The sequence below is a fragment of the Astatotilapia calliptera genome, chromosome 19 (genome assembly GCF_964374335.1).
Source record: "Astatotilapia calliptera chromosome 19, fAstCal68.1, whole genome shotgun sequence".
In the NCBI taxonomy this organism is placed as follows: Eukaryota; Metazoa; Chordata; class Actinopteri; order Cichliformes; family Cichlidae; genus Astatotilapia; species Astatotilapia calliptera.
In genome coordinates this window covers 21,435,510-21,461,268 of record NC_137440.1, presented here as the reverse complement: position 1 = coordinate 21,461,268, position 25,759 = coordinate 21,435,510, and the positions used below count along the sequence as shown (strand labels likewise).

Sequence of the window (25,759 nt, the reverse complement as noted above, 5' to 3'; positions counted from 1 at the left end):
TTTCTCACTAATTGGCATTTTAACTTAATTAGATAGGATGGCTACTTAGTGCAGTGGTTTATATTTGTCTAACAAGAGAAAGAGTCCTGGGACTTGCATCAGGGGTAAAATTCTGCTTTATGTAAACTTAATGATTATTTTGCAAAGGACATTGCTAATACTTTGCCTTATTAACTCTCTCTACTAGTGTTTCTTGTAATAAATGTTTTAGCATTTAAATTATGCTATAATTCTAACTTCTCGTACAGTTTACTTAAAAAATAGCCATGCTTTGACTTCGCAGAGACAGTAATATCTGAAGGTCAAGTGAAAATGCTTACTTGAGTGAATTTTCCATGCAAAGTGAAGTGGCCATGATAAAGCTCAGTCGCTACTGTTGATACTTTTATAACCTGAAAAATGCATGGCGAAAGTCTGAAAAAGGAGGCCACTGTAGAACATGTAAGGAGAATATTTTTCAAGTAAATATTTTAGAAATGTTCTTCAGTTATGAAGCAAAGAAATGGTTAAACGCTGAATTACACTCATGCTTTTTTTGCTTTTAAAACGTCTTTCTTGGAACACTGTCGTGATTGGTAGCCTATAAAAATCTCTTCACATAATAGAGAAGGTGGGTTTCCATACCTCTCATACCTTAAGATAACAGACATACCTTAAGATAACAGACCACTTCCATATCTATGACTGTGAACCCTTCTTATTTTCCACACCTCATTCACAGAGACGACATAGTGGACAAAGCAGCACACATCTGGTTTCTCCTGCTTTCACAGTGCTTAGCAGTGACGTAGAAGAAAAAGATGGAGGAGCTGAGGGAACTGGTCCATCTGTTTCTGCTGAAATCCCAGGTTTTTTTGAGTGAGAGACAGGATCTGTGGTGGTGATGATGCAGAAGCAAGATGGAGGAACAGAAGGGACGGAGCCCACATCTGTTTCTGCTCAGCAAGCAGCTCAGTTCTGAGGAACAGGGCCTGTAGAGCTGGCTTTACTAGAGAATGGACGCTCTGCTGGCCAAGTAAGCCTGCTGCCTTGCTGGCACTGGGGCAACAGCCACACACACACACACACACACACACACACACACACACACACACACACACACACACACACATATAAAGCAAGGGCATCAAGGGCAAAGCGTAGGCGGCTATGTGTGGTGTGTGTGTGTGGTATTCTGGATTGGACTTGACTTGGATGCATCGGGCCAAGGAGCAACTTTGTTGGAATGTTTGTACTCTGCTCTTTAACTTTGCGCCTCTCTGTCTTTCCATCTCTGCCTTCTCTGCGATAAAGAAAACTTTGCATCCATCTCTGTCCTCTCGCATCTGTCCTTCAAATCCAGCATTCCACCCCCTTTCTCACCGTTTGCCCCCCTATCCTCTGGAGCCTCATGGTCTGATTGTTTTACAGGAAGCTCAGTCACGGGGTGTTTGAGCATATGTGTGGTTGTGTGTTGGTGTGCAAGTGTGTTGTGTGATATATCCAGCTGACTCAGCCTGATCTCCAGCCCTGTACTGAGACCCTGGTAGACCAAACAACAAATGACACGCTGACATGCTCCTATCTGTCAAGAGTGTTATGGTTGTTTGAGTTGTACAGTATGTGGCACATGAAACTATGAATCCCATAAGCTGAGATGTTGATCTCACTTCCCTTTTCATCCTGTGGCTGATTTTAGCTAATTCCCTCTAGTGTGTGCGCGCACACGTGTGTGTGTACTGTAAGCTGTGCAATCTCCCTTTTGTTGCAGTGCAATAAGATGTTTGGTTTTGGTTTGCATTTGCAGATGTCAACTTGCATGTGTACAGATGTGTTAGCTCTTTACTTTAGTGTGTACGTTTTTTTACTTTTTTCACTTTTCTTAATTATTATAATGACTATTATTGTGAAAAAATGTAAAAAGGAAGTAGTTTCCATACTGATTAAGTCCAGTGTACACATTTGATTGCGTTATGTGGACATTTTCCTGGATGGAGTTGGTGGTGCTGTTACATTTTTTTAAAGATCATTTTTCAGAGCTGTGAGCAACAAAAACAAAATTCTAGTCACCAACATTGCATGGATGTGGAAAACTAACTCAATATTCAATGCAATATTCTGACAGTAAATTTATATTCCTAACATGGTTCTTTGAAACACAGCACCTGCCTAAGCAATGCTGCAGATCTGTGTTTATTAAATGAACTAACCAATGGTAGTGGTCATCTCAGCAGACAACGTCTTCCCCCCAAAAATTGGCTCAGAAACACAAACAAGGATTCAAGTTGTTGACCCAGCCTCTAAACTCCCCAATTCCCAATTGGATCGAGCATGAGTAGGATGCAACTGATCTATCTAAAACAGGAGTGTCAAACATAAGGGCCTGGAGCCAAAATCATCCCCAGCAAAGACATCCAGTGTGGCCTGGTGGACGACTTTGGAAAAGCATAAATTTTTGGACTCTATTTTTAGAATTTGTACAGCTTTTTGCACTGATAAAGACCTATCCAAAGCCATTCATACTACATACCAAAGGAGCTAAGTAATAGATAAAAAATTAAATGAGAGCAACGTTCCTGTTTTTCATTGTCTACAATAGAAATTTGGCTTTAAAAAAAAAAAATAAAGTCATCAATAAACAAAAACTTTTTTATAAATATGTGAAACTCTGGGCAGTGAGCTACCGGAACTTTCTCTGCAATTTCACACATGCAAATTGTAAAACTACACATTTAATTACAATACATGTGTAAAAAAAAACACACTTGCAATAACAAATTTTAATTTACTTGTGTAGAAAAACTGAGATGTGCTGCTGAAATTGCACTTTCTCATTTTATGTTAAGATATCTCAAGGATTAAATGAGTATATAAATATCTTTACACTGACAGAAAGTGGAGTTTTGCTCATCTAGCCCACTTAAAATCACAATGGATTACATGTGGCACAAAATGTAAAAATAAATCTGACATCCCAGATCTGTTCTGAAGGCACCCCCTCCCTTTCCTTAAGTGATCCAGTGTTCACTCCCTGACAAGCCAGAGCTGTTTTGCCATGACAAAAGAAGCCCACATAATATTGGACAAGTGGTTTTAATGTTGTGCCTGATCAGCATCTCCACACCAAACCTAGCTGGAAGATCCCTGTGATCCTGCACCATGCTGTGAGTGACTAAGCCAAAGTTTTATGGGGAGGGTAAATTTAAAAGAGCCTGACAAGTACAGTCAATCAATTTACGTCTCACTTTGTTTCTGTCATCACCTTCAAAAACATCACTTTGTGTGTGTGTGTGTGTGTGTGTGTGTGTGTGTGTGTGTGTGTGTGTGTGTGTGTGTATAATGAAATATTCTGTCATTTTTAACAGCTCAGACATTCATCTTATGCGTCAAAAGACCTGCCATTAAAGAAGAACCGCACGTGTGTGTGTGTGCCTTAATGTCTTTGCACATGTGCTGATGTTCATGTGTGTCTGAGCGATAAGGCTAAGCTGCGGTATCTAAATCTCAGCGCTCAAAGGTTTCCTTCATCTCAAGCAGGGCTCTACAGGTATGTGACTCCACCCTCCCCCATCTCTCTCACCCCTCTCTCAACCATCCCCCCCACGGCTAAGCCTTCACCAACAAGGCCGGTATTGTAGCAAGGGTAAAATGATAGTGCTCAGGGACAGATTCAGCTATGTGCTTACCCAGACAACCCTTACCCCCTTTCTCCACCTCCCTGCCCACACCCCCCTATCCCTTCAACTCAGTGAGGCTGCATTCATCCATTCATTTCTTTCTGTGTGACAAAAAAAGGACAGTGATAGAAAGAGAGGAGCAAAGGTTGTTTTATTTGATTTAATTGAATGCAGAGGGGCACTGAGGTTAAAGAGGACAAAGTAAGTCACACAGAGCAAGACAGAAATGTCACAGAGAACACAAATTATTCACATATAAAAGATGATCTTGTTGCATGGTGACATGTCTATTATTTGGAAAATAAAGAGACTGTAGTGACATTTTCTGTTGAGCAGATATTTAAACTTTAAAACGCTCACATTGAGACTGTCTCCTTTCTTTTGATTTGGTGTCTCGGATCTTGCGATAAGCGGATACACTGAAATATGATATTTTGATTTAACTCTTTTATACTTGTCTGTATGTCTGTGATGCAGGTTTGTGTCAGGACTCATTCATGTCAACATCCGTGTTTAATGTTACTTATTGAGTGTCATTTTTTTTCTATTTGAAACTATTTGAACTATATCGACGTATACATTTAAGACAGAAAAATATTCATTGACAGTGGGTACTAGTCTCTCTCATGCCCTTGTGTTTGTGCAAGTCCTACCTTGTGTGTGTGTGTCTGGTTCACTGTTTCGCGGACTGCTGCGGAGCCGTCTCTCTGGCTTCTTCCCTCCTGGACTGCCAACTCCACCACCAGACCCCGCTGACCCGAGCGTTGGGCCGTGTGATTTGTTGCTGCATCCCGAAGAAAATCACAACAGAATTCATTGTATTTACATAAAAGACATAAAACAAGAAGTATATAAATCATACACCCTTTGCTCAGTTGCAACCAAAAGCTGCAGTGACCAAATGAGCTGTTCACCTTTCTCTTCAATAAAAATACTAACTAAATAAGGTGTGGAAAATAGATCAAAAGAAAGAAAAAAATTCCTAGCAAAAGATTCCTTCACATGAGCTGTTTTCACACATGGGCAAAATCGACAGAACAACATTTAGCAAGGTTGTGTTTGTGTTTATGGATTTTCACACTAATATTGGGTGTACTTTTTGCAGCTGAGGTTAACACATGATGCCTATGTAATCCCTGTGAATGCTTCAAATAACTGTGTGCTCTAACTTTGTGTTAGGAAAGGTGTGGGTAGAGTTCACTTATTTGGACATTTGCAGCTGCAGCATGTAATTACTAGCACTCAGGCATACATGTGAAAACAGGTCCATTCTTATTCCAAATGAACAGCTAATACATTAAAATTTTACACAGCTTAGTTAACTGATTTTTATATTACCTCCATATAATGACATAAAAAATGAAATGAATATATAAATCATCAACATCGTGCCTTCAGAAGTCTAACCATTAATGAGTTGGCTAATCTTAAAGTGCATCTCATAAATGATGATCACCTGTATCCATTGTGTGCTGGCCCAAAGCTGCCCTTATAGGGAGTAGAGGGAGGAGAATTGACTCGATTCTGTCTCGGTTCCTTTAACTTTTTAGGTTGTGGCTTACTGTATGTATCCTCCCTCCCTATGAAGTTTGACATCCCATAAACTGGGATGATTTCTGCAAGGAAGAAGAGCATAGAAAATATTTCATGTTAAATTTCGTACCGTGCAGGTTGTGTGACGCATATTCGTAACTGAATTTTAACTCAATGTCAAAATCTGATTTGGTTTTGTTTTTTTGCTTTCTTTTTTGTTTTTGCAGATGGCCTGTGTTCAGTCAGCACGAGTACCTGGATCGCCGTACATGGGGGGAAGGTGGTGTTGGTAGTACTGATGGGGAGGCAGCTCCCCAGGGCTGACGGGAGGATAGAAAGAGTGAGAGTTGGGGATGAAGTGAGGGTGAGGCAGGTATGGCGGCAGGTGATGTGTGGGGGAGAGAGCTGGAGAGTAGGAGGGAGGGTAGCACTCCGGAGACTGGGGGGTCACAACCACTCGGCGGACCCCTGTGGTATCTTCCAGCACCTGTGGGAGAGAGGAGAAAAGCTAAGTATGGGTTCACAGAACATGAAAATAACATTTTTAAAAAGCCTAAAAGACTAAGAAATGTGCATCTGTGCGCCTGAATTTTAGTACCTACAAATCACGCAAGACTTGAAAAGTGCACACTGCCTTTGACTGCTTTATATACTGTTGAGTAAAGGTTCCTCAGATAGTGCTGGCTTTAATTTAAGTCAAGTGATTCAGAGAACTGAGTGAATTGCCCATCATGCCAAGAGTACTTCACTGCCCATTATTTTACAAGAGCAGGTGCTCTGTCTGTTAAATGGTGGATATTTAATAAAAGAATTAACTGCATGATTTATCTGACAGCTGAGCGTGTACCAACAGGATGTGCGGTCCCTTAAAGCAATGAAAAACAAATGTGTCCTTAGATGGCCTGCACATTTTTCTGGCAACAAGCTTCAGAGAACTGCCTGAAATTAGCATAGATCCCATACTTGTATTCATTTTCACTCGGACACAGATACAGACACACACATTCCAACTATTCAGATACTTTCACAGGCCTGCATTCCGAGAAGAGCGCAAACACACACTCCCTGCAGAGAGGGGGAAGTCATCTGCTGGTGCCTAACAACAACAACACCGCACACTGTCTCTCACACACACACATACACTAAATAACACCACCGTGAAATCCCCACACAAACTGAGAAGCAACAGACACCACACAAAGAAAGATGGTGGGGAATGAAAGAGGGTCAGGAGGGGAGGAAGAGAGTTACAAAACTAATCTGATGTGAGAAAAACCTTGAGAGGGAGCAAATAGATGCAGAGGAGGAGGCCCGCTCTCTGCCCTTTCATCCCCTCTGCTGCACATGAAAAAACGATGTGTTTACAGAAAAACAAGGGCAAAGTCTCTGCAGGAGTATGTGCAGACCAGGCCTACAAGCGCACACATTTATTGGCAAGGACACGCACATTCCAAATATGAAGCACCCACAAACACACATGGCATCACATTGCAGGCATTAGTGAAAACTCCCAGAGGACACACATACACATGAGCACTTTAGACACATAAGACACAACTACTTCAACACACTACTGTCCACCACAGCAGTGCTCTTTCTCCTTTCACCCCTTCGTGCAACCCTAATCCCCCCCTTCCAAAAAAAATTTTGCCCAATGAATGCCTGTCTCCCGTATCATGCTTGTTTATCTAACAGTGATTCCCGCTCAGGCTTGGCTCAGTCCCCACTCACACACACACAAACACACACCCACGGTGAGCCAATGACCCGACCTCCGTTGGGTAAGAGCACAATCTCGCCAACAGACAAACCACAGGATTTTTTTGAAATCTTGTGAGGATAGTTTATTGACTTCTTTTTCTCATTGTCCTGGTGTTGTTATCTAATAGAGAAAGCGCATACACATTTCCTGTAGAGGACTCAAATATTAATTGAACCTAATACTCCAAATTCTTGGTGCTCTGTTGGGTCAAGAAGACCAGCGTGGTTGCTTCTCTATGACAGACAGAATAAGTGACTTTTGTGGGAGTCAAGCACAGGCTAAAAAAAAAAAACCTATCATCTGCATCCTTTAATAATGACTACTAGACCCACTTCTGATAGCTGTTCAATAAAACATTATACAAGTACAAATTGCTTAGTCTATCAACCAGCCAGTGCATAGAAATATGCTATGCTGCTATATTCTCCAGTTTTGGACACTAACGCAACTACTTTTTACTGTTAACGCATGAGTTTGATTTATGGATTTATTTCCATTTACAGCATCATAACAATTTTCCAGTGACAAGAACCAACATGCTGAAACAGTCTTCAGACAGACTAATTGAGTGAACTGAAAAAATAAATGAACACTGGGTAAATTTACCTTGAAATATATTAAATTAAGAAATATCTGCATTTTTATTACTTAAAAGAAGCCTCTTTTTGGTGGAGAAATGAGAAGCACTAGCTAATTTAGTGTAGTCGTGCATGCACAAATCTCCCCCTGAGTCCATTTTTTTTTTTTCTTTACTCAAACGCTCCCACACAACCCAAACACGATAAACATAAAAAATAAGTCAAAGAGTATTAAACTGAGGAAAAATACACACAAAAATAAACTAACCTGTGAGATGTAGCCTGGGGGGACGTGGATGGGAGGGATCGACCCATTTGGGGACATCATGGGAACCTCAGCAGGACCTGTGAGGAAGGAGAAGAATTATTTACTCAACCAGGCAACTAATGCTTAGATAAATTCTCATTTACATTCATCAGTTGGCAGTTCACATGCGGGGACATAAAGTAGACAGATACGCTGAAGGTTGGGCTGTGTTATTTTATATAGTTACTTAGTCCCACAGTATGAAGATACTAGGAAATAAAGGTAATTAACCACTTAAAAATAAGAGTCTCTTCCCTTCAAATCTGCTTGTATAATCTCAAACAGCTCACACATAAATATAAGCAAGCCTTTTCGTTGTTACTGGCTATTCAGCAGTACTATTATGATAATTATAGGTATAAAAAATAAGGGTACATGGCTGCTTACTGAGAAATGAGGTTTCTACACTGAAGGAGAAGTATGCGAATCTAAATAGAATTAGCAGACTGAAAATGATGTTGACTTTTCCACTGTCTAAATACCCCCCTCCAAAAAAAATCTCCCGTCTCCCTCTTCCTCTGTCTTTCTGTGATGGAGGTCTGCGCCTGTTAAAGTCATTGGGACCCCGTCGGGACAGCTGGAAGCAGACCTAGCCTCAGAATAAATCACACTGCACAGAGGCCTTCACTACCTCCAAGCACACATGCTACTATGAAGACACATTAACATTTTTTTCCCAAGTTGACAACACTTACATACTTGTTGACTATTCTAAAATCTAGTCTCCGTTAAAGGGCTATTTTTCATCTTTTCAGCTGCTTTACCCTCTAACTCCATACTTCACAGACTGTTTTCAGGGATTTCTCCTCTTTCCCCAGCTTCTGTTATTACTCACATCCTTTCTTCCCTCCAATATTACTCATCTGATCCTTGCCTTCCTTACTAAGTTTATCCTTTCCATACTTCATCAATGATCTTTATCATCTTTTCTCCGTCCTTCACATCAGCCCTCCATTACTCACCCACTTTACTGACCTCTCATCAGCCAAGCAAACAGGTAACAGTACAGTAAACACACACCCACCTACACACAGAAAAACAACCTGAGCAAAGTCTGCAATGTGGATTAATGTGTATGTGTGTCTGTTTGTGTGTGCGGTGAGTAGGTCACAGGTATGAAGAGACAGGCCTCTTTCAGTCTAGTCTGCTCCCCTACCATGGAGACTAGAACTGCATATGAAAGTCTCCATTGAATAGAAGGTCATAGCATGGGGAAACACACACAGAGCTGCTCTACACCTCTTTCCACCACTGCTCATAGCACACTTTCCCCTCTTACTCACACACTGCCCCAATCCCCAATCACACACACACACACACACACACACACACACACACACACACACACACACACACACACACACACACACACTATCTCAGGCATCGTCACTCAGACACGCACACACACTTGGCAAACAGACGTGTGTTTGGACAGTCTCTGCTGCCTCTGTGCTCTTCACTCAGCAAACAGCAACATTCTTCCAGTCACACACACACTGAACATTCCCATCCCTGGCCCCCAGGACTGGACCCAACAAGCCTAACTACCTCCCAAACCATTGCCAAAATACAAGACACTCTTTGTCCTGCTATTCAACACACACACACACACACACACACACACACACACACACACACACACACACACACACACACACACACACACACACACACACACACACACACACACACACACAGAGCTGTCAAGTCATACAATATTAGACTGACTTTCATTCACAAAAGCCCGAGATAATCACACGTTTGTATGTGTCCATCAAAAAGCTTTCAATCGTGTTTGTTTGTGCGCAAATGTACAAATAAGTCACTGTGGTCCTTGATTCACACTGTGGTAACGTCACTCTCTGGTCTCACCCCCAGCTCTCACCCCCAGCTCTACCCTTTAAGCACCACGAATAGAGTCACAACTTCCTCTACCTAATCCTACTGGAATCCTAGACAACACAGCTAACCAACCCCGCTCCCCTTTGCTTTTCCGCTTCTCATCTTCCATCTGTTGCTTCTTCCGCCTCTGAGTTAAAAAGAGGTCAGGGCAGAGATGAGATATCAAGTCATATCCTAGATAGCATGCATATGACTCTGCCTGCACCACAGCAAGGAATCAGCACGTGTAATGAACCACAACAAGAGACAATCAGAGCTGCAAAGACTAGTTTAATTCCTCTGAGGAAATATTGCTCTGTTGGGCAAAGCTTAACATTTTTGATGTATACAAGGCAATCAGGAATGTGATATGTAACATTTCTGGCTCATTGACATAAATGTTACTATGCCCAACCTAGTCAGACTGCAGTTGCCACTTTGTGACAATGGTCGTCATTCTGACATGAAGCCAACAAGTTCAGAAGCCATCACATAATGGAAAGCAGTGTCTGAGGGTAGGTTTATATCTTACTTATGTTTGCTGATAAAGAACACTGCACACAAGTTGCTTCCACAGCAGGAACTAAGCAGTCCTGACTGGAAGGGTTAATGAAATAAATCTGAGGTCTGTGGTCTAATGTGGGGGTTCATCTGGTGGTCAATGACATATTCTAGTTTGACAGACTCTGCTTCAAGAAATCAAAGAGGACCACAGGAATTAATACAAAGTATGTTTTGTATTGCACAGAACAGAGATAGAAATAGCACAACCATGACACACTCGGGGCAATACAGAGGAATGGTTAGAAAAAAACCCCAAAACACAATGTCATCATGAGCAACAAGTGTAGTGAAGTGAAACACAAAATAATTACATTTAATGACACAGAAAAAAGCAATGAAAATAAAAAATTCATAGCGAAAAAAACTCAAGCTTACTGAAAAAGCAGAACATATTCAGATCACTAAATTAATTCTGTCTAAAACACATTTAGAGACTTTATTTTTAAAGTGCCACCTTCAAAAGTCTAGTATTTGTCACTGAAGAATTACACATGAAAATATATACACATGCCCATAATAAGCATCCTGTCTCATCCACACACACACAACAAACAGTCTCATTCACAAAGACACATGTAGACAAACAAACACACACACACACACACACACACACACACACACACACACACACACACACACACACACTTGTGTTTTTGCGCAGCTCCTCATACATACATTCATATACATACACAGACTGAGGCTACGTCCACACGTACCCGGGTATTTTTGAAAACGCAGATTTTTCTATGCGTTTGCACCTTTCGTCCACACGTAAACGGCGTTTTTGGTCACTGAAAACGGAGATTTTTAAAAACTCCGGCCAGGGTGGATATTTTCTAAAACTCCGTTTTTGCATTTATGTGTGGACAAGAAAAACGGAGAAAACGCAGCTACAAAGATGTGCGCATTTTTTGACGTCACAGTGTGCGCCACGTTATTGTTTCGGTGAAATGAATTTCTACAATACTGTTACTGTTAATTGTACTCTCTGCAGTGTTTAAATGCTTACATATACACACACAGTTACTGTCCCTCCACACAGACGACTTGGTTCTGCTTCTATGCCCCAGCTTTGTTTACTTTTTCCCACCGAGGCTTCTAGACTTCTGATTGGCCAACATTTCTACACGGTTAGGAATATCCGGTTGTTCAGTGATGACGCGACGAATCCTACTTCCGGGTCTAAAGTAGTCTGCGTTTAATATGGCTTTTGTGTTGTTAACATGTTTAATGTTGTGTATTTTCTTCTATTTGATCTCAAAAAGCTCCTAAAACAGCCAGTGATCACTGTTAAATTCCGTTTTCATGGATGCCTGGATGTTAAACTCAATTGTTACACCTGGTAGAGCAGAACGCTGATCATTTTATTAAAGATGAAAGACTTTAGACAGTTTTTCAACTCTCAGTAATGCCATAGTGATCGTTTGATATATGGACCTGCAGCGGAGTTTAGACCCACACACGGCTAGTGACGTCAGACTGAACAACCGGATAGCGCCACCTGTTGCTTTGGCATGTTCATAGCAGCGTTTTCCTTCATTTTTGCCTTTACGTGTGGACGGGATTATTTTTTAAAACGAAAACGGAAAATCTCCATTTTCAAAAATACCCGTGTACGTGTGGACGTAGCCACAGACTAAGAAGATGATGCAACACTTCAGATGTTTACCATGTTACAGCTGTCTTTAACAGCTGTGGCAGGGCCCCCTAAACACAACAAAAATGCTGCAAGACAAAAATGTGGCCTGACACACGATCAATTACTTATCTCTGTAGTAACGAAATAACTTATACACACTGAATAAACACACATTTGTTGATGGGCCAACACTGCTGACAGTTAGTGTAACCCAACAGTGTGTATTAGCATCTTGCTTATTCCAGCAGAATGAAGCAATAATCAGCTTCTAGAAATAAGCGAACCACTTTCTCTCTTTCCCTTCATCACTAAACATGTGGTTACCACATTGGAAGGAAACACAGACCCTCATGGGAAAGCATATGTGCACGAGTGTGTGTGTGTGTGTGTGTCTGTGATACTGGTATTAAACCGATGGAGCTTGTTTGCAACATGACCTACATAGAGAACAACTAGCCACAAATGGATTTCCCGATAACAGAGACACACACACACACACACACACACACACACACACAAATCATTTCTAGAAAGATTTCTAGAATGCTTTTCCTTTATCTTAAAAGTACATCACAGTCACAGACACACAACCTTTGTATCACAATCAGAGCCTCATGGAGGCAGCTGTTTTATCTACATGGGTACAAATGTACCAGTTTGTGTGTATGTTTATGTGGGAGCAACTGTGTATGTGTGTCTGGGTCACTTGTGACGTGGCATTGCCTGGAAGTTATGTAAGCATCAGCGGGGTAATGTTATCTGTCCTAGGAACTGCAAAAGACACTCCCACGACAGCTTCCTCTACTGCCTGGCCAATCCATGCGCACACAAAATACACACATGCATGAACACTAAAGAGCCAATTGTCATGTCAACGCTGAATGCTAATTTATGCATTAAAAAGAAAAAACACACAAAAGCAAGCAGCAGCTGCCCAAAGATGTTTTGTAGTCAGCTGATATGGGTACTAGAAGCTTCCACAGTGGAAAGGACTCTGAGAAAGATGGATCGAAACCTGGACCGTGATGGGAAGTGTAATAAAAAATATAAGACAATAAGAAGAGTAAGAGAGAGATTGCTTAAGGTGGAAACATGGGAGAAAGATTCAGAACTACACAGTGTACTACATATACACTGTGTACAAAGATACACACTAATACACAAGTTACAGCCCTAAAATAAATCTCCGGTGAGTCAACTCCACCGGACATCTTTGCCATGGGGAGGGTTTCTCAGTGATGGAGGAGGAAGTCAGAACTTCCTGTGCTGCTCTGCCCCAAGTCCTCTGCCCTCATGACACTTACACACTACAGTGTGACAGAAAAACTAGCTTTGCATGTCAAACCCCTCCCCAAAAAGTCCTCTACAAACGAGTATAAAGAAGCACATATTCACACTTCTGATCCTGAGCCCATGTTCTGTGTTTGCAGCACAGACTGTAATTTAAGCAAGCTGCTGATTTGCTGTGGAATGTAAATCAAAAGTTGGGCAGTTTCTACATTTGAACACTGGGTCATATCTTAAGTACATACTGTAGTGTGTATGCAGGTACGTGTAAGCACATTCCTTATTATGACTGAGCTTCTTTGAACTTCTAAACTCAAAGTTGCATAATGGCATCATAAGAAAACAAGCAGAAAGTATTATCGCTTATGCCAGCTGATGAATATCAGTGCCATGATGACTTCATTAGGATCTGACATCAGCACATTATGAGGTAAAGTAGAAGCAATAAGGCTTGTAAAACCAGCACTATATTTTATTAGTCCATTGGCTCAAGCTCATGTTTCTCCTGTCCGTACATAGGAAAAATAAAATAATAAACCAATAAGTTTCCACCCCACACACACAAAAAAAAAAAAAATCCTATCAAAGCTTTCATTTAAATGGTTTTGGAATCTGATGGCTTGAACATTTCCTGCGAAACAAAAGAGCCAGACTTGTGCACTGAGCTCTTCAGCTCCACCTGTGGTTGCCTGCCCATAGGCACTAGCTGAGGTTGTCATCCTTGTCTCTATTTGTGATAATATTGAAGTCCAAGTATAACCTTCTGCTTTTTCAGTTTTGTCTCTCCAGTTAACCCTATGGCTGTGCTCATATCCAGCTTCAATTCTTTGATTTTTTTAAGATTAATGCTGCATCCGACTCAATAGATAAACGCTAATCTGACAGTAATAAGAATAACATACATGTCAAAAATATATTCACATATATCCACAGCTATATCTAAATAGTAATCTATGTATAATTTGTAAAAAAAAAACATATATATATATATATATATCATGTAGGGGTGCAACGATATTTGTATCATTATTGAACCGTTCAATACAGTGCTTTCGGTTCGGTACGCATCGAACAATACAAAATTTGTAATTTATTTTATCAACTTTCCTTCTGACGATGCTGCCTGTGTTGAGCGCTCAGTGAATCTGTGTTCGACTACTCCGCCTAGGCTGCACTGTCGAGCGCAGATCCACTGAGCTTCAACACAGACAGCATCGTCAGAAGGAAGAGCGCAGGGCAAGCTAGCGAGACAGAAGTTAAGCTCTCCTTGCAACATGGCAAATTGAACCTCTCCCACCCTCATTCAGATCTGGCGTTTGGAATTATTTTGGTTTTCATGTGACGTATGACCCTGAAGGTAAGCACGTCATGGACTAAAGTAAAACAGTATGTTGGATGTGCCACGCAATGCTCAATTACATGGGTGGGAGCTAGTGTATTAGCGCAGTTAGCTCGTTAACGTGTTGGCCGTCTAGCCCCATGCACGGGGCGATCAGGGGTAGCTCGTAGAGCTGGGCGATATATCGAGTTTTTTAAAAATATCGATATATTTTCATACGAGATATAAGATGTGACAATATCGTTTATATCGATATAGTCTATGTTACGTTATAATTATACTTGTGGAGCCGCAGGTTTGCCTCTCTTTCGTCCACTTTTGTCTCTACGCAACGTTACTCGGCCTCGCCTCTCCTTCACTGAACACAACTCCGCCTCCCCCATAGCTTCACCTGCAGGCAATGACAAGATGAAAGCGGAAAATCTCCGTTAGCGAGTTACCGTGCGTGGGGCTGGACGGCGTCAACGTGTTAGCGAGCTAATCGCGCTAACGAGCTAACCGCGCTAACGACATGCAGCCCGGAGGAGCTGCACGGCCTAAAATCCTTTCATTTTCTCAAAACTCGACAGTGCGCCTTATGTATGAATTCTGGTTGTGCTTACTGACCGCAAACCGATTTTATGTGGTACACAGCGCTCGGCAATCTGTCAAAAAATGTTTTAATATGACTTTGCTAAGCTACGGAGCTGCACCGCTTGATGGATTGTCGGAGGATTACGGCTACCGAGGAGGAGCCTCGCGGAGTGATACGTACTGTGTGTGTATAAGGACCACAAATGGCACCTGTTCAGAGACGTGGTGCAGCTGTGAAATCTGTCTCTTTGTTATTATGCTCAGCGTCTATTAGTTTACATTTTGACTGCACAATTGTGAGCTTTTTGTTATGCACAAAAACAACATTGTTTTCTTTTATTTATGGACCATGATTATTTAATAAATGCTGATAATTTATTTTTGAGTAATTTCTTCATGTACATCTACGCTGTATGTAAAGAAAATGCCCGTGTGACATCTGGGACACAGTGTTACTAAGAACTCTCTTTTTGTTCTTAACTTATGGCTTTAAAAAAAAAAAATCGAGATATATATCTTATATCGCCATCCAGCTAAAAAATATCGAGATATGAATTTTGGGTCATATCGCCCAGCCCTAGTAGCTCGTTAACGGAGATTTGCCGTGTTGTGGCATTAAGGTCATTTCAACGAGATTAACCTGAAAGCACTAGTGGGAACACAACGAATATGACTGCACATTTACATCATCCTAGTGCAAAGACAAGTGGAAGCAGACAAAAACGACAAGCATGCATGCTACAAACTTTACCCGAGTCATTTAGACAGCCGTTGGCACATGATTCTCCTTATGGGGACCTAATATGTTTAATATGCTGCTGAGAATATAGCCCAGAAGAAGCGTATAGTATAGCTTTTATTTTGGAAAGAGACATTTCTCTGTAATAAACTCTCTTTTCCAAAGATGAGAGATTCCTCAATCAGATACAGGGCTCGCAATATCGCTAGCCCGACGTCCCGGGGCTAGCGATTTTTCCAGTCGGGCTACCAAAATCTATCTCTGCCCTGCCCGTCGGGGTATTGTAGGAAGGAAAAATATATGTCAATGCTTTTGCATTCTTTCGGAAATGTAGCTGGGTAATTATGTCATTGGCATCGGTGAGCCACTGTCAATATGTGACATATTGAAATCGCGTTTGAATTTGCGCTTGTTTTTTTGCTTTCACTTTGCAATCGCGCGAACTGTGTATAGAGAGCGACAGCACTGATCTGTGAGTGGTGATAATTTGTGCACCAATTCCTCTGACATCGTCTTATTAATCGTTAACTTACTATGCAAACATGACAAGTGAAATCTCCCGCAGCAAGCTTAAACATGTAAGAGGTTGATCGCGCAGAGAATCGCTGAGCGTTATGTGAGTGCGTGTGTAAAAGCAGCAGGATATATATTTTAGTTCTGCTGAGCCAAATAAGACAGGTCAGGGTGAAGAAGTGACAGCCAAAGAAAAGCTTACCACAAAACGGAAAAGTTATGACAAATCAGACTATAAGGCAAAAAGAAAGTGCAGCTTTATGGTTTCATGGACAAAATAATTTCTGTGGCCTTTTGTTGTGGGCAGTCTGAGGTACACCTGTGCACTACTCATGATGTCAGATCAGCATCCTGATGTGGCACACCTGTGAGGTGGGATGGATTATCTCAATATAGCAGATGTGCCCACTACCACACATTTGGACTGATTTGTGACCACTGTTTGGGAGGGATGGTTATATTGTGTATCTGGAATGAATTTTAGGTCTCTACGTCCATCCCATGGGGAATGGGAGCAGTAACAAAGGTGTTGCGTTTATATTTTTGTTGAGTGTATGTGCGTTATTATAAATCAAATAGTCCTTTTTTTTATTATTCCAACTTTCCAAATTTTCAGCTTTGTTATCAAATCTTATATACTGTTCCTTTGACAAAAAAATTTATTTTTTAACGTGAACAATAGCTCTGGGACAATTTTAACTTTTAAAGACCAAATCTTCTTGAGTGTGATAACATGTTGGGGGGGGGGAATGGCCCCCAATTTATCCCATGGGTTACATTTTTCAAAATAATGTTAACATCTACGTCTTATCCTGTCCTGATAACTGTGTAAACAGCCTCTAAGCATACAAGCCTAAATCTGTGTAGTGTTGAGTATGTAGCCTGTGTGCCAGCCCATACCTCCACCCAACCCAGATCTCTTGCCAGTTCTCCCCCACCTAGAGGAGGAGCGCCGTCGGCCGACCTACTTCTGCTGCTGGGTCTGCTCCAAAGGAGAGCAACGTAATGTCTGGAGGGACACTGAGCCCAGCCACGCTTTGTTCTCAAGATCTTAACATGTGCAAACACACACCCTTGCAGCTGTGCACACACTCACAGTCACCCAAATGTGCACAAACACGCAAAAGCCCTCATAAACTATGGCAAACACATCTTAACAACAGCATGCAAGTGGCCAGATACCCACCTGGGCACTGCGCATAAAGACATGATTGCTCATACGCAACTAATTTGTAGAACACACTGACATTTGGATAGTGCACACTGACAAAACCACGGTCACCTTGGCACACGCAACAAACAACAAAATAAGACATACATGCATTAATTGAAAGCCAGACATAATAACAAACAAACACGCACACCAATCTTGCTTTTTCCAGTTTTATCACGAGACTATTCGCATGCCTTTAGATACAATTGTTTTGGGACTGGTAACCATGCAACACACATACACTGCATGGGTCCAGCATACTTCACTTATCACTTGTCCGGTCGTGCACGGAAGTATACATGCTTGTAGACACGCACAAACACTTCTGATGTGCATAAGCAATAATACATGTGCACACACAAATATACACAATCCAGACACTGATGACTCATTATATCCATTCTCTAATCAACTCTACATGTCTGCTCTCTCTAAGGAGAGAGCGAGTGAGAGAGAGAAAAGAGAAATGCAACAGCTGCTTGTGTGTAAACAGCGTCAAATAATCATTTCCTGCTCTGGTTCCCTGCTTCTTTCTTATTCTCACTCACTTGAATACTCATGATGCATCAAAGCCTTAAACCTTGACCCACTAAGAGTCATATTTTTTTCCATTTTTTCTCCTGCTGTACACAACCTGCTACGTTTGTACCCGGCTGTACTCCTCTCCCATCCTCCCCTCACTTTCCTCCTCCTATCTCTCCACATGTTAATGTCGGGCATTCCTACTGTATGAGTCACAGTCTGAACAGCACCAAGTTTGTGTCCACCACAGAGAGCAGAGAAAGTGTGGAAGAGAAGAGAAGAGAAGAGAAGAGAAGAGAAGAGAAGAGAAGAGAAGAGAAGAGAAGAGAAGAGAAGAGAAGAGAAGAGAAGAGAAGAGAAGAGAAGAGAAGAGAAGAGAAGAGAAGAGAAGAGAAGTTGTGTGAATGTCAATGGAAAGAAAGAAGCCGAGACTGGAAGGCCTAGATTAGCAGGGACTTTCCCCTGCTCTCCATCGCTGAATTCCACTGTTTCTGTGTTTGTGGTGCAAGGGTGGGTATGTCCCCTGGCTGTTAGTTGATCAAACAACCAAAGAGGTGAAGATATGGTTGGTACTTTGTTTATAACCTGTACATAGGAAAGAAAAATACTGAAAAGCATCTTTTAAAAAAAAGTTATTACTTAACTGGTTATTCCTTATATTCCTAAATGGAAGTCCCACTAACTAACATGTACTTTTGCCCAATAACACCAGATCAAGGAGGGGAAAAAAGAGGGGTTTCCCTACAAAATTAAAAAAAAACCATGATGTAAACATTCACATGTGGAATTTCCGCAGCTGTGCAGTGCTTTTCACACTAACTGAATCCAATCTGAAAAGCAGCATGTGCAACCCGTGGAGAAGATGCAATATCTTTAATGTTCCTAATAGTGTTATGATTGGTTTTATTTACATAAAAAACATGCAAATCAGCAAACTTGTGTCATTGTTGTGAAGATGAGACTAAAATTAAAAAGAAAATATAGAAACACAGCAAGAATCAGAGAGAGAGAAGGGAGGAAGTGACCGAGCCTGAAAAGAGAGGGAAGAGGAGGAGAAGGAGGGAATAAGGTTGGAGAGTGGGAGAAGTGCTCCAGCTGTACCCTGAGCTTCAAGAGAGCCAAGAATTTCATCCCTGGAAAAGATATTTCTTTTTCTCCATTTCTCCGGAAAAAATCTGTGAGTACTCAGCTGCTGTTTGCCCACGCATCAGCTTTCACAGTGTCTTACATATAAAGACAAACCAGTATTCTCAAGAGTTTTCGTCACCCTTCTCTTTCCCCTAATGCAGCCTTCTCCAGAGCTGGCAGACCAGACCAAGTCAGCAGCAGCACAGGGGTGGCTGGGGTCATAGAGGAAGTGGCCTCACCCAGAATGGATGGTAGCAGGCACGACCAAACATGCAGCATGTGATTCTCTCGGTCTCCCTCTGCGCCTCGTTTTCATTCTGCCTGTCTTCCTTTATTTACTTTGCTTCATTCTATTTTATTTCAGCTGTATCTCTCCCTCCCTCCTTTCCTCTGCCTTTTCATGCCCTACTGTATGAGGGCATTGAGTTTATAAGTGAGGACTGGGCAGGGCATACACAATTAAGTCTCTTTTTCTCTCTCCCTCTCTGCCTCTATCTAAACCACGCATAGAAAAGTCAAGCTTTTAGCCACCGTGTATCAAATGAACCAAACCAATTATCTCTGTCCTTTTGATACTTACAAAGTACTTTGCAGTGCAAAATGCTGAAAAAAAGCAGGTATCCCCCCCCCCCCCCCACACACACACACACACAAATGTGATCTCTCTAGGCACAAAGAGATCGCATTCCATTACACACCACCTGGAGGGAGAGTCCGTTCCCATGGCGACCAGTTTCCCAAAACCAGGAGGAATTAACACCAAGTTAAGACATACATACACTAAACATACCTCTAGAATTAGTTTTACACCTTGCCTAAGGGCATACAGTCTTGGAGGTAAAAAGGTCTTCCTTTGCCCAGCTGTCAAGGTAAAAATAATAAAATGAAATGCATACAAAGGCATGCACACACCCAAACACACAAGAGCTCTCTATTATTAGATCCCTCTGCACCATGGGGCCTTATGACCAAACCCATTATCCTTATTCTTTTCAGTGAAATATGAAGCATACTACAACAATACAGATTTAGTCGTTATTTAGTAAAAACATCTTTAAACAGAAGAGGAAGAAGAAGAATTAATTAGTGAAGCATATATTTGATTCCATTAAACATTTTTAAACCACTGGATTTTCCAGAAAAAGCATTCTTGCAATGTTGAACAGAAGCCATATCGCTCTACCCTGTGAGAAGCTGTGATCTTATATATAGATATTGTTTTCTTGGGACAGATTAACAATTCAAAAAAGTACATTAGGAAATTTAAAGCTGTGGATGCAAGTGTCTCGAAAGGCTGCACAGGCAGAGAAAATGGGAATTTAGGGCATTAATATACTGTACAGGAAATTGGCTATTGGATTAATTATACTTTGGGCAAAATGCAAATGCAATATTAATTAAAAAATGCATTCATTTGTCAAATCACACACAGACAAAAAGGCAAACAGATTGAGAAACACTTGCATGAACACTTTCCATTTGATCAGATTTACAAAAATAAGGCATAAAAACACAATAAATCCTTTTAGCTGACAGTTCAGCTAGATAACAGACATCAGTCAAACCTATCATTGCACAGCAATTTTCATTCAGTCTACTGTCACAAAATTGAGTATTCCGATTTCAAGGAAGGCTTGTTAAAAGTTCCTCGAACAACCACACCTGCTTACAAGCAGCACCAGGATGGTCCGAAACAGTACCGTAAATTAAGGATTTCAGTGAAAAATGTATTTGTGTGTTCTCCACCAGCTTGTTTAGAACCATCTGGCAAGGTGTAAACACAGACTGAGACTTTCCACCGTATTTCTCTCAACCAGCTATTTCCATTTACATCAAAGGGTTTGCAGTGTAGAAGTGTGCACTCTGTGCAGAAGGCCGGTCAAAGAAAACCTTGATAACCCCATGTAGCGACACAGTGAAGCCAGTAAGAGACTGAGCAAAAAGCTGAAGTTGAAACTGAGGAAAATGGAGAGATAAATGAAGAGAGTAGTCAGACAAAGAACAAATACAGAGGAGGTACACCTAAATTTCCTCCATCAACCCTTTTTTTCCATATCAGTTTAGGTTTGTTAAATTTGAGGACAAAACCATGTTTAAAATAACAATATGATCAATCGACATTTTTTCCACAAATATAATCATCGAATTTTACAAAACTGGATCCAAGACAACAGACAAAAGCAAGGAACAGGGGAAGAGAGTAACAATCGGGGGGATCCAAAAAGATTAGGTATGAGCAGAGCGCACACCTCTAATGGCAAAAGACAGCAGATCTTGCCATGATTCATACAGTACCCTGCTGTGTCCAGATGCAGAGAAACACTGGCAGGGTCCACCATAACCATTGTTTCTCAGAGAAGAAAAAATGCCTGGGCTAACAAGGCCTCAGCTGAGACCAGAACCACATTTTCCATTATGCCACTGCAATATAACAGCAATGAGAGTGGACTGCATGCAATTCATCCATTCCAAATTCAGAAATCAGCGTAAAAGGAGAAACATCAACCAATTCTTTTGGCTTAATATGAAGTCCCAACAGCCTGCATTTATATTTGATTATATTTCTTATATGAAGAATTGTTTCATTAATCTTTTTGTGGCCCATTAAAATTGGAAGAAAAAGCAATAAAGAAAAGAACAAAATGTGTGATTTGAGCTTTCTCTACTCTCAAGGGACAAGACAAAATAAGAGCATGTGGAATCGCAGGATAATCTTTGGGTTCTATACCTTCAAGATAAAAAAATTCCACAAACCAAAAGTTGGAAGTGAAATATACTTTGCACATAGACCTCTCCGAATTGCATTATGTAACACAGACAGAAAAGAAATGTAATTGAAAACACAGAGAATGTTCTAAACCAGGGATGTCAAACTCACTTTACATCACGGGCCACATGCAGCCCAGTTTGTTCTTAAGTGGGTTGGACCAGTGAAACTCCACTTTCCTTCACTGTAAGAACACTTAACTGAACATTTGATCCCTGAGATGTCTTAATATCAGAAAACGAAGTGCAATTTCAGCAGTACGTCCCAGTTTTTTACATCAGGGGTGTCAAACTCAAATACACAGTGGGCCAAAATTCAAAACTGGAACAAAGTCGCGGGCTAACATTAATATTTATTGAAAAAAAAACTTCCTTCAGATATAAGAATGAATCTTTTCTTATGGACTCAAATAAGTTTTGCTGGAAAACTGAATATGGAACAAGCAAAGCTTAATACTAAACAATATATATATTAGCTGTATAATACCAGTAGGCCAGATCTAATAGTAATTTGGTATGGCTTCGCGGGCCAAATGTAATTAGGCTGCGGGCCAAATTTGGCCCGCGGGCCAGAGTTTGACACCTATGTTCTACATGATCTGTGTGTAAATTACAGAAAAGATTTTGGCAGCTCATTGTCCAGACTGTCCAGTATTTATAAAACAGAAAGTTTTGGTTAATTCCTTTTATCTAACCAACATTTTTATAGTAGATTCTAAAAACAAGAACATTTCTGTCATTTAATTGTCATCCTATTGCTTAACTATTTTACTATTACTTAACTACTCATGTAGTATGAATGCCAAAAGGGAAGTACTACTGCTACTACTGTAAAACACCGCCGAAAGCCCAAAATCTTTGTACACCTTCACATTTTCCAAATCTTTAAACTACACCAGATTCAAGTCTTCATCAGGCTGATTCTGGCCCACAGGCCTTTTATTTCTCTAAACCAACCATTCTTGTTGATCTAAACCAACCATTCTTGTGTTAAAGAAAGAATTTACCGATTGAAATCCCGTTGCAGTACCAATGTGCCAAAAAAAAGTTTCTGTGGAAACAAGACATCCTGGTTGTGGGGCTATTAGACTTTTTTTCACAGATATTCCACTTTAAAGGCTTTCTTTATGATACATTTGCTTGTTTGCACTGCCACCAACCTGGTGAAATGGATCTTGAGTGTCTCATTCTGCAAAGCATGCTCAATCAGAGGAGCGGTGTTCCATGGTGCTGGCCACTGTTCCCCCGTGTCAGCAGTGCGCGATTTCTCACGTGCTCAGCTTAGAGGGAACATTGGTGATGGCTCTGGCTTTTTAACATGTTCGGTTTGGTTCTTTGGTAGCGGGTCATGCAGCAACACAACAAGCCTTAGCACACATGCTCCACCAAGCACAGTCAATTAAAAAACAAAATAAAATCATAGCGTTAAGCAATACAAGAGGTGAAAGTTCTCCATTCACTGTGAAGGACACACTAACAGTTACTACTCATACTTCTCAGCCTCACATATACACTTATTATATTACAACAGAGAATAATTCCAAATGTCCACAGAAGACCAAGGCAAACAAACCCCATGTATTATACTGAAATGCATTTTAAAAACACTGCGGCCAGTAAACTGAGGACTTACAGGATTACTGCTCATTAACTAGAAAACTAATCAACTAAACCTTGTGGTTATTATCAACTACGCCCTAAATTTCAGAAGAAATTAAGCTGGTGCCACCCAAACTTCATGTCATATTCTCCCAGGCAGGGCACAGCTTCCTGCTCTTCACCCTCTGGCCTCATCATCCCTCGTAAAAGTCCAACAAAGACCAAACAACACAGTAAACCAACACAGCCTTGTAAAACACACACAGACACACACGCGCACACAACGCATATTAACACACTCACATTCCAGAGCAGGGTGCTCTAACACACCCTCGAGTCTTGTCCTTTGATGTGAGTGTGGGAAAGCTCAGGGGAATTGTCTTAGTGGGGGAGGGGGACAGACAGGGGGACGGAGGGGGGTGGGGGGCAAAAGGGAGGAGGGGGAAGGTGGGAACAGTGAGAGGGTAGGAGTGTGTGTGGGGGGTCAGATGAATCTGGCCCCTGGATCACTGAAGGGTCATGCTGCTTCAACAAGGGATGGAGACATGCAGTCATACACATGCAGAAATGATGCTAATAAGTTGCTGGAAAGGATTTCAGGTCAAGATACAGTCTTTCACTGGATCAATGAAGGAAAGGGACACAAAAAAAGAGACGGTAAAGACAGATCTCTAACATATCTGAAAAGTGGTAAAAAAAATGGCTTTAAATATATATTTTAGAGCATTGTGAATTATTTCAATATGCACAAAAAAAGCTCTGAAAGGATTTCATACGCCCTGAGGTTATGGGATTCATGGACCTTAGTAAGATTTTATGTACACTTTCAGCTAAAATAAAAGAACATAATTGAGCCTGTAGCAGTTAGCAGGGGTGTGGTTAATGAGCAGTACTTAACATCAATCCGGCAAATACAATAGCCTCTTCTCTGCTCCAGGTTTGCCTTAAGGTCAAGACAGATGAACGAGAGGAATAAAAAGGAAAAGGGAGGGAGGTAGCAGGAAAAGATGATGAGAGGAAGGAAGGGAAGAGAAGTGAGGAGAGGAGAAGGAAGGTCTTGTGGTTCATATGAAAGAATCTTTTCTGGCTGCTGCGTTGACGTCTTCAGGCTGGTCCTGCCTTGGCAGAGCATCCATGTCTGCGTGTGTACGTATATGCATGTTTGCATGCATGCACGTACCACACTGCAGCAGCTAAACAGAGGTTACTTTATATAAAAGCTGGTTCCTGGCTGTGCCCTGAGGTCTCTGTAATCTTGCTCTGTCGCACACACTTGCACACAAGTACACTGCAATGCAAACACACAAGCAGGGCCACAAATACACAAGCATGCGCGAACACGAACCTCTGAGGTCTCACTAATCACACTGAGTCTCTCTAAAGTGCAACTCAGTTATCCTTCGGAACACACTGCCACACTCCAGCTTTCATTAAACTCAGTGACCTCTTGCCGACTAAGATAGAGAGAAAGTTTGTGCGTATGTGTGTTTGTGCGTGTGTGGTCCTTCACATTAATAATATCTGCATTCAAAGAGGGCTCAAAGTCTGTAATGTTCCACCTAATTTGCTGTCTGCGACTGTAGTAAAAGGCACCAAAAAGGTGCACAAAGACACACATTGTGCCTTCGATGCCAAATTTTCAAGTACAAACACGCAACCACACAAACAAACAGAAAGATGGCAGATCCCAGCTACATCAGTACTGTGTCTTTTTGCAAATCACTGTCTGGTATCCCTCTCATATATCCACTTTCTACATTAAACCATTCTTTCGTCTGTCGTTTAGCTGTTTTTCTACAAGTCACTAATTCACTTATCTTATCTGGCAACTGTATCTTCCCATCTTTGCATACATCCATTAAATCATGCACCGTTTCTATCTGGCTTTATCTGTGCCCATAGCTCTGCCTGGAGCAGTCTCTCTGATTTGAGGGGAAAATTGAATTACAAGGCGGGTGGAGGAAAAGGTGGTGGGATGCCATTTGTTACAACACAGTGTTGTGGTAATGCGTCTTTTTTGTTTTGTTTTTTTAATAAATGGGCGACAGTGACTGAGTCGAGACTGCTGTCTGTCTTTCTTTCTTACAGAAAAAAAATTCAAAGGCTGAAAAAAAAAAGAAGAAGGAGCGAGTGAAGAAGATGCAGATTGAAAAAGACTGA

General features: G+C 41.2%; 1 protein-coding gene across 2 annotated transcripts in view; it reads right to left on the bottom strand.

Annotated features, from left to right (window-relative positions):
• Positions 1-25,759, bottom strand: part of fndc3ba (fibronectin type III domain containing 3Ba) — an 84,815-nt gene that overhangs the window by 32,634 nt on the left and 26,422 nt on the right. For both annotated transcript variants that reach the window (XM_026152459.2, XM_080294036.1), the window contains exons 4-7: positions 7,798-7,874; positions 5,445-5,676; positions 5,113-5,272; positions 4,310-4,440 (exon numbers count right to left, since the gene is read on the bottom strand). In XM_026152459.2, the coding sequence (XP_026008244.1) occupies positions 4,310-4,440; positions 5,113-5,272; positions 5,445-5,676; positions 7,798-7,874 (600 nt within the window). The remainder of the gene's footprint in view (positions 1-4,309; positions 4,441-5,112; positions 5,273-5,444; positions 5,677-7,797; positions 7,875-25,759) is intronic.